A 10,693-nucleotide genomic window follows, 5' to 3' on the forward strand; every position below is an offset into this window, starting at 1 on the left:
TTTCTAACTGACATTAGCTATAAGTCCGTAACGTGCTGTGGAGTCCTTAACTAAAAAAAATTGCAGTCCAGAGTATCATACTTTGTATTTCTGAAAATTCACTTAACGAATTGACTTGTTACAATAAATATGTATAAACTTCAATATTTACAACATATTATGGACCTAAACAGAAATTTCTAATTTACAATGAGGTTATTGATGAAAATATGAATGCTAATGAGTTGATAAACACTTGCATTCAATTTTGCACTTCAAAAAATACTGAACACATAATTTTGCTAAGTTAGTTAATGATATAATTAATCATCAATAAGTAAATAATAACACATCAAATTACAATCAAAATATTAAACAACAGTTTAAAGATTCTAAAAGTATCTGTAAACAAAGAATATTTGGTCACACAATATTTTTATTTGAATGACTTCATCACTAGAGCCTTTACAGTCATAAATCCATGATTATGATAATTACAATAGTTAAAGTATAGGATACATAAATAAGTGAGAAACGAGCCGCAGGTAAGTAATCTAGGTCTGATGATTTGTGGCGCTTCGAGAGTTGGAGGTCGACACGGACTTTTACCTCGTTAGTTGGATCAGCCGTCACTGACTATGGAAGACGGGACAGTCTGATCGATGTCGCCAGGGCAGAAAACCAGTTGAACTGTCCCAGAAAGAACTCTGCCCGTTGTCCAAGGTGTCTGTAAATGTTGTTGATTAGCAGCCCATCAATTTCACAGACCGCTGCAATTACACCAGACATTTTGCTGTCAGTGTCTGGGATAAGTTGAAAGAGTTTCTGGTGGTTACAAAATACAACTGCTGCTTCCAACTCGTTAGCAAGCTCCGACCGCAAGGCTTTTCAGTCCTTACGCATACTTTATCTAGCCCCCAAATGCCCTGGTACGACCGAGAGTATATATGAGCCGCCCTCCCTCTCGAAATGCTCTCACATGACCACGCGTATATAGCCTCTGCCATGGAAGTCCTACTCACTGCCTTTTTCAGAGCGAAGTGTTGTCTACGAAGTTGAGAGGACGAAAAACGAATAACCGGCGCTTTAACCGGGTTGATGGACACAGTGAGTTCAACTAGGGGAGTTGGAAAACCCTAATTCCAAACTAATAGTGCACATGGGCTCCAGTACTCTGAGAGAACAAATGGAGTATGAACCAATTATTGGTCACCGGCTACCATTGTACTGCATCTCCTCACGATGCTCCACTGCCTTGTGAATTAGACCTTTAGGTCAAAGGCTCCGGGTGTGGCCCTTTAAGTAAACCACCTGCTTCGGTTCGGGCACCCGGGCAGTATCACAGCTCACACACAAATAAATGAAATGAAGATATCTACTTAAAATACTACTCACGCTCCTATTAAAAGCCAGACAACTCACACTATTATTATTATTATTATTATTATTATTTACCACGTCACTTATTGACCCCCTTTTATTTGCAATGGTGGAAACTCTGTTCTTCCCAAACGATCTCCAATCACTGTCTGGTTGAAAGTGAATGCTACCACAGAATACGAATACTGAAACAGTCTTTCTGAAACCACGTACGCCGTTCAAACTGACTTCCTTCAGTGTTCGCACACTAATGCAGATCGGACAACAGATAGGGCTATGTCCTTAGAAAGTCTTAATGTTGACGTTTGTTGCATGACACCATGAAAATGGCGAGTAAAGTCGCTTGCGGCTTCGCGAAACGTCCCGCTTACAATCACTGGGTTTCTTCTGGCTCCTTAAAACTGATCGAAGCATGTCAGTCTACTAAGGAGTGACCGTGAGTTTGACCACAAACGAAGGCTGTTACGTAATGAAATTGGGCAAAGCTTGTGTAGGGACCGAGAAGCCTGGTGGTTGGAGCGTGCTAATGAGCTGCAAGTAGCAGCTGCATCTGGTCACTGAGTTCTGGAAACAGCTCTGATGGATGTAAGTAATGGCGGTGTGGATCTGCTGCCTGGGGAAAGACTACTCGACCTTGAATATGCGGATGATATTGTCTTACTGTGCGATAATGCCCAAGCCATGCAATCCGCACTTAATCAGTTGGCAATCAGTGTCCGCAGGTACGGCATGTGCTTTGCACCCTCCAAGTGCAAAGTACTCCTACAAGACTGGCAGGATTCTAATCCTGTACTCACCCTGGATGGTGAGCAGATTGAAGTAGTTGAGAAGTTCGTGTATCTAGGTAGCTATATAAGTGCTGGTGGTGGCGTGAGTGATGAGATCGATGCACGTATAAGGAAAGCCAGAGCGGCTTATGCCAATCTGGGCCATCTTTGGCACCTTCGTGATGTCAGTCTTACTGTAAAAGGTCGGATCTACAACGCGTTGGTGAAAGCAGTTTTGCTCTATGCTTGTGAAACCTGGCCTCTCCGAGTTGAGGATGTTAGACGTTTCTCTGTGTTCGATCATCGTTGTCTCCGAAGGATTGTTGACATTCAGTGGCAACACCATGTTAGTAGTGCAGAGGTTCAGCATCGTGTGTTTGAGCACAGTGACGATAATTCAATTGGTTTCACCATCTTGAAACATCGACTTCGGTGGCTTGGACATGTTCTACCAATGTCGTCCCAGAGAATTCCAAGTCGTGCATTATTTGCCGATGCTGGGACTGGTTGGAAAAAACAGAGAGGTGGTCAGCGTCTGACATGGCGTTGTGGTATGAAAGAAAGCTGTACAAGACTGGCTTCTGTCGGTCCTTCACGACTCCCTGGTTGGGGTCCTAGAGATGGTGCAACACATTGGCTAGAGACGTTATCAGATATGGCTCAGGATAGAAGCCAGTGGCGTTCATGATGTAACATTCTTTTACTTTCTTCATAAATAGTGGTTATAAATTCCCTAACTGAAAGAGTTTTTCTGGTTGTACATTTCTGTTTCCCCCATTATTATTATTACTACACTAACCTGTGGCTGTTATTGTTCTTTTCTTTTTTTTCTTAAATGCACCTTAACCTCTTTTTTTCTTCCCATTCTCATTGTTTTGTGTGGCGCATATATATCTGGTACCCCCTTGTACCAGTATTTATGTGTTTAAATAAATAAATTATCTAGTCTCATTACGTATGAATATACGTTGATACTCTAACTCTCAGTTATACGAAGTAAACCGACGTGCCCCAACGTGTTGTAGGGAGCCTGTGGAAACTCAATGATTATAAGTAGAACGCTTCGCGAAGGCGTTAACGAAATTAAACACCATTTTCATTACGTCATTCAATTGCAGCCACTGCTCATCTATAATTTTCAGTGGGTTGATAGCTAGCCTTGATCCTAGCTTGGTATGATATTTAGATGCAATAGAAACCATAACCAGTTCGCTGACATTGATCCATTTAGGAAAATGAATTTGTTGGCCACTGAAACGTAAGAAGGGATTGGCACAAATAAGGGGATGATTAGAGTCTAACTAGGTACTCCAAAAGATGCGGCAGTCTAGAAGACAGTTATACCAGTGGTAGCTGATCACGATGCGCTCAATCTGAGTTCAGGCATAAGATCCAGAGGGAAGATGCCAGGTGGCATATCGACGATGACTGTGTCTATAGATAGTGCTAGCCAGAAACAGGTTGTGGTCTGCGCACAGTTGCATCCGACAGTCACCGTCTGTCTTGCAGCTAACAAGTCTCTGCCGGCAACCTAGACGACTGTCTCTTCTTTGCCTAGACACCTAAACTAGTGGCGAACTTCATTGTTGATCACATCCGGGCAGCTACCTGTCAGAGAGTAGGCAAGGATGGCAAAGAAAAACTATCATTGTCAGACGTCAACAAGCATACATGTGTCATAGAACCTGAGGAATAGTGAATATGTGGTCGATACAGCCACGATCAGGTCCGAAGCCAACCTGGTTTACTCGTGTTTACAGTTAACGAGTTTTTGTTAGGTGCCCGATAATTATTGAGGCTAGTATTTTAGATGCTATGTTAGTCAAACTATTCCCTCTATGACTATTATAGGATGATTTTGATCCCTTCAGTGATTGTGATCAGTCAGATGGGATTACATTCAACTACCAAATTTAAGTAAAATATTAGTCAACCTAATCGTTAAAATTGAACCACCATACTTAAAGACCTCTGAAGCCAATCTATCTGGACCAGCTGCTCTTCCTCGTTTCAGATTTGCTATAGCTTTTTGAACTTCACTTAGAGTTGGGGGTTCCACGGAAATCCGAGAGATAAAACGAGGTGCGCATTTTTAGGGTCGAACTTTTCTAACCCTACTCTTCCTTGTGGGAAGACAATATCACTGTTATGCTGGTTATCTGAAGGAAACACCTTGATGCCGTCACATCTCTGTACAGTCAGCAGTACGACTTTTCCCTCGGACCTTGGATTTGCTGCATTTAGTCTTACCGTTCTTCAACCGACCTGTCTGTCAGTCCTGATCATCACTTACTTTGTATGTGAGCTGAGGCACTCCCTGGGTACCCAAGACGAACCAGGTGGTTTTCTTGAGCAACCAATCCTCGAGCCTTTGAAGCAGAGGTCTCATCCACAAAGCAATGGGGCAACGTGGAAAGACGCAGTCTCATGGTAGCAAGTGACCAACAATAAGTTCATACGCCATCTGTTCCCTTAAGATCCTGGAGCCTATATCCATTATTGTTTTAGAATCAGGGTTTTCCAACAACCCTACATCAGTCAGTCAGTCACAACGTAGAACTTCGTACGTACGTACATCAGTTCGAGTTGCCATACCTCATTACCACAGAGATGCAGTTGTCGCTTCAAATCCCATAGTGGTAGAGGTAGTAAGAGTATAAGCAGTAATTCGAAAGGTTGGGGTTTGAGAATGTTATTCAAGGAGTATTATCCAGTAAATAAATTTGGGAAGAGAATTAAGATAGAGACATGAAGAATTCAGAGGATTAGAATTTGGTAGAACACAAGGAGTGGATGAATCTTTGCCATTGCAAACGATTTTAAGCCATGTCATTCAAGGTTTCTAACCATCGATTGCTATCATCTAGCGGATCCCAACCAGGTAGTCCACAGCTACCAATATGGCTCAGTCCAATTGTCAGTGACTTCATGGATTTGTGCCACGTTTTAGTCTGGCCGCCCCTAGCTTTCTTCCAACCTACTCCTGCACCACAAAGCATTGCACGTCGGGGCAGTCGATGGTTGGGCATACTTAATGCGTGTCTCAGCCATCTCAACTGATCAAGTTTCACTACTTCATCAATCCATTTGCCATCCTTACCTATTACTCGTTTCCTAACAACTGCACCACTTACTCAGTGGTCCCAGGATATACGAGCAATGTCTCGAAGACACCTATGATCGAATATTAGTCGCCTAGGAATGTCCTCCACTCTTACCAGCCATGTTTCACTGCTATAAAGTAGGACGGAGCGAACTGCTGCGTAGTAAACCCGCCCTTCGGTTGCTAGACGCCTACGCCATAAATGACGCAAGTCGGCAAAAGCTAGAGGAGCCTTCTGTATCCGTGCTGAGATTTCATCACACACCGACCACAAGGGCTGATGAAACTCCCAAGATAAGTGAAGCGGTCGACACGCTCAATTACTCCACTCCCTATCATTAGTTTAGGTGTCAATGCAACCCAATCCTGAAGTAAAATTTCGCATTTCGAGGGGGATAATGGCATCCCGAACATGCCTGCAATGTTGCTTATAGTGGTCAGAAGACTCTGAATTTTGTTAGCGTCTTCACCAAATAGAACTCTGTCATCGGCGTATTCTAAGTCAACAAGTGAACCTCCTGGTGGAAGTTCAACTCATCTAAATTTGGATGAGGAAAATGTTATTTCTAAAAGCACGTCTACGATAAAGTTAAGCAAGAACGGAGAGAGTGGAAAGCCCTGACGAACACCACTTGAGGTAATTAATTCTGATGACAGTTCGCCATAAGCTCTAACTCGACCGATGGAAATCTGGTCTATACAACCACGTCCAGGTCGAAAACCAGCCTGGTTTCCTCTAGTCTGTTCTTCACGAGCTTTGGTTAGGCGTCGAAGTATTATGGAAGCTAGTATTTTAGACGCTATATTAGTCAAAATGATTCCTCTGTGATTGTCACAAGAGGACTTTTGTCCTTTCTTATAGACTGGCACAATCAGTGATTAGGGCCAGTCAGATGAAATGTCGTCTAGTTCCCAGATCCTACTCAAGACCTCAGTCAATTTCGCTGCTAGTACTGGACCGCCATCCTTAAAAATCTCAGGGCTAAACCTGTCAGGGCCTGCTGCTCTCCCTCGCTTTAGATTTCCTATAGCCTTTCAACCTCGTAAAGAGTTGGTGGACTTACACTAACTTGCCATTCAGGTCGACTGGGGATCGAGGGAAACCGAAGTGTGACTGAAGGCCAGTTGAACTGATCCCTAAAGCGTTCTGCCCATTTGATGCAATCTCCTGGATTGAGAATGAATAATATGTCCATCTTTTCCCGAGATAGTTTCTCTGATAGTTAGATTCCTAATACCGGTTTGTTTAACAAGTCTGAACAGCTTTCTGCTGTTGCCTTAATGCCGCTGCCTTTTCCATTTCTCTTGCTTTCGCTACCCACCACTGTTTGCGATCATTGCGTAGGTTTCTTGTTAGCATGCGCTTAAGTTGACTCCGCTCTTCGTTATGTTCACAGCCAGGTGGGATGGGTTTTCGAGCATCTATCAGTGTGGTAGATGCTGCCGAGATCCATTGTTTCTCCCTGACCTTATGGCTCACCTTACTAGCGGATATCACTGCTGTTTCCACAGCTTTTCGGATGTCATTCCACGCTGCCTCGGGGTGAGCACAACTTGCATGGCTGTCTAACTGCTTTTCTAGTTGTTCCTGGAATATATTCTTAGCTTGTCTATCATTAAGTAGAACCCTTAGAGGCTTCCCTGAAGTGTCTTTCCTACGTCCAGTAAGACGCAGACAGATATGTGCTCGCACTAGAACACGATCTGAATCTAAACATGTGCTTCAGAATGAGCGACAGTCTTCTATCGAGGCCCTCCATCGGTGGCTGATAGCGATGTGATCTATTTGGGTCCAACGTTGGAACGAATTCGGGGGTCGTCATGTCAAAAGATGTTTTTCCTTATGCTTAAAGTTAGTATTTGCAAGAAATAGGCAGTTATTTGAGCACAGCTGCAACAGACGGTCGCCATTATCTGTTCTTTTCGCCACGACACCATAAGATCCTCCCAGGTGTCTTTCCCTTTCACTTAGTTAACCTACTTGAGCATTAATTCACCTGCCACTATTAATACATCAGAACGCCTAGCTTTTCGGACAAGGTCAGAAAGTTTCCTGTAGAACTCATCTTTTATATTGTCTGAACTGCAGTAAGTGGGAGAGTAGGCAGAGACGACGAAGAGGCAACGAAGGGTTTCCCTATCTTTTCGAGTTCTTACTGATCCGTTTAGTTGGACAGCGCATAGACGACTGTCTACTGGGATCCAGTCTAAAAGAGCTAGTTCTGCCCCGGGACTTAATGCTATACCTACGCCAGCGAGGCCACGAGAAGCAGCATCAGGACTTCCAGATTCACGAAGCGTGTATCGAGATGGTTCTTTATTTTGATTATTTGAGGTCAAATGAATGACGCTACTCGGATCTTGTATGCGCGTTTCGGAGACGCAGCACACATCGATGGTGTAAGATTCTAAAGTCCTAGATAAGAAAGCCCGTTGTCCTATTTGGCAATGTTCGGCCATTAAAAGTTCCTACATGTAGTTTAGAGCGTGGTTTCAGGAGACCAGGAATAACGTTCCGTGTACTCGAATCGTTTGCCCTAGCGGTGAGAGGTGATCAAAGGACGTGAGAAGGAATAACCGTGGAGATAAGAGAGTTATTAGGAGGTGTAGGAAGAATTTGAATGTGACCAACTTGGTCTCGTGTGCAGTTACGGGTATGAGGGCTAATATCAATTCCCGGCTACCCACACAATGGAATGGTATTTCTTGAGGGACCTGAGAAAGAAGTTGGATTAGTGACGGTCTTAACGACCTGGGAGCGTGACCGCAAAGCCCAAGGGACTACTGCTTGAGGTCGGTCACACACGACCATTTTATGGGTAGTTTTTGCGTTAGCTCCGTTCCTCAAAGGACCTTACCGCCGGAGACGGAAATCCGTGGGATAAGGCGAGGTGTGCATTTTTAGGGTCGACTTTTTCTAACCGCACCCCTCCTAGTGGGAAGGCAGCATTGCTAGATTATCGGAACCCACCAAACCGTTGTCTCAATTTCGCAAATAACATTCCCACTGCGAGAAGGCAGTGGGTATATACAGTTGGCCATATGGATGTATTTCGATACATTTTGGTTGTTGAGATCGTCATGATTATGGCTTTATAACTGTAAATGCTCTGGTTATGAAGTTATTCAAATAAAAAATTTCTTCGCCCTAGTATTCTCAATTAAGCAGAATATACCAATGAACTTTATTATCCAATAATTTATTAATCTTACCTCGCCCCTTCCATCACGTGATACAACCAAATCCAAATCTGGGACATCAACAAGTTTCAGTTCCACACCATATAGGACACCACCGACAGTACCTAAACGGTACTCTCCGACCGATGTTAAAGTGATGCTTCCCATTGTTTCCGTTGTTCCATACCCTTCAAAAATCTTTTACAGAGAAAAGTATGAATAAATGTCCGAAAATTAGTATGATAAAATCAGAATTAATGCATAGGAATAACGTTATTTTTTAGTTACAAGACTGTTGTATTATACCAATGATCATAAAATATGTATTAGGCCTGAACAAAAACCAACACATGCCGAAATTGCCTTTGGGTAAAGAATCGTGACGTTCAATGATGTTTTCTATTTGACTGTTGCAGAAATATTAAACTCCAATGTTTCATCTATACATAATTCACAATTTTACTAGTTTTGCTCAGTAAGGCATTGATCGCAACAATTAACTCATTACATTCAGACTACATAATAAAACGACGTCCTACTACAAACCAAACGTTTTGAATTCACTAAAATATGACATTAGTCAACTAGTTCACGCAAATAACAAAGGTGTCAAACATAACATTCATTCACTGTAAGCACCCTTTGATTTTTGATAGATAAATGTAGAAAAAACAGTCGATGAAGTGAGTGGAAGGAGAAATAAGACAACTTCCAATTAATTATCTAAGGCAGTAGAGACATTGCCCCCAAATGCCCTGGTACGGCCGAGAGTGGGGAGAGATCGCTCTCCCTCTCGAGATGCCCTCATATGGCCACGCGAATATATAGCCTCTGCCAGGGAAGTCCTACTCACTGCCTTTTCGTGGCACCGGTGTTGTTTACGAAATTGAGAGGACGAAAAGCGAATGTCCGGCTCTTTAACCGGGTTGGTGGATGTGGAGGATCCACCTATTTATTTATTTATTTATTTAAACACATATATATTGGTACAAAAGGGCACCAGATACATATGCGCCACACAAAATAATGAAAGTAGGAAGAGAAGGGATGAAAAGATAAGGCGGACTGAAATGTACAACCAGAAGACTCTTTCAGTTAAGAAAGTTAGAACCACTCTTTATGTAGAAAGTAGAAGGTTACAGCAGGATCGCCACTGGCTTCTATTCTGAGCCATATCTGATAACGTCTCTAGCCACTGTGTTGCACCATCTCTCGGACCCCAGCCAGGGAGTCGTGAAGGACAAACAAAAGCTAGCCCTTTGCAGCTTTCTTTCATACCACGACACCATGTCATACACTGACCTCCTCTCCGCTTTTTCCAACCAGTCCCAGAGTCGGCAAATAATGCACGACGTGGAATTCTCTGGGACGACATTCGTAAAACATGTCCAAGCCACCGAAGTCGATGTTTCAAGATGGTGAAACCAATTGAATTATCGTCACTGTGCTCAAACACACGATGCTGAACCTCTGCACTACTAACATGGTGTTGCCACTGAATGTCAACAATCCTTCGGAGACAACGATGATCGAACACAGAGAAACGTCTAACATCCTCAACTCGGAGAGGCCAGGCTTCACAAGCATAGAGCAAAACTGCTCTCACCGACGCGTTGTAGATCCGACCTTTTACAGTAAGACTGACATCACGAAGGTGCCAAAGATGGCCCAGATTGGCATAAGCCGCTCTGGCTTTCCTTATACGTGCATCGATCTCATCACTCACGCCACCACCAGCACTTATATAGCTACCTAGATACACGAACTTCTCAACTACTTCAATCTGCTCACCATCCAGGGTGAGTACAGGATTAGAATCCTGCCAGTCTTGTAGGAGTACTTTGCACTTGGAGGGTGCAAAGCACATGCCGTACCTGCGGACACTGATTGCCAACTGATTAAGTGCGGATTGCATGGCTTGGGCATTATCGCACAGTAAGACAATATCATCCGCATATTCAAGGTCGAGTAGTCTTTCCCCAGGCAGCAGATCCACACCGCCATTACTTACATCCATCAGAGCTGTTTCCAGGATGTCATCGATGACAAAGTTGAAGAGGAATGGTGAGATTGGGCAACCCTGCCTAACCCCGCTGCTCAAATGGAACAAGGGAGAAAGGTGGTTGTATGCCCTCACTCTGCCTGAGGTGTTCGTATACAGGGCCTTTAAGATGTTAATGAACTTCTCAGGCACACCCTTCTTCAATAGACAATCCCAGAGAACAGTCCTGTCCAACGAATCGAAGGCAGCCCTGATATCAAGAAACACTACGATTGTTGGCCT

General features: G+C 43.5%; 1 protein-coding gene across 1 annotated transcript; it reads right to left on the reverse strand.

Moving 5' to 3' along the window:
• Positions 1 to 8,355: 8,355 nt before the first annotated feature.
• Smp_119730 (hypothetical protein) lies at positions 8,356 to 8,577 on the reverse strand (the record flags this gene model as incomplete). The annotated part of the gene is made up of 1 exon (XM_018792592.1): positions 8,356 to 8,577. One exon carries the CDS (start codon positions 8,575 to 8,577, stop codon positions 8,356 to 8,358), a length of 222 nt encoding a protein of 73 aa, XP_018644608.1.
• Positions 8,578 to 10,693: the final 2,116 nt, after the last annotated feature.

Source organism: Schistosoma mansoni (genome assembly GCF_000237925.1).
Source record: "Schistosoma mansoni, WGS project CABG00000000 data, supercontig 0246, strain Puerto Rico, whole genome shotgun sequence".
Classification (NCBI taxonomy): domain Eukaryota; kingdom Metazoa; phylum Platyhelminthes; class Trematoda; order Strigeidida; family Schistosomatidae; genus Schistosoma; species Schistosoma mansoni.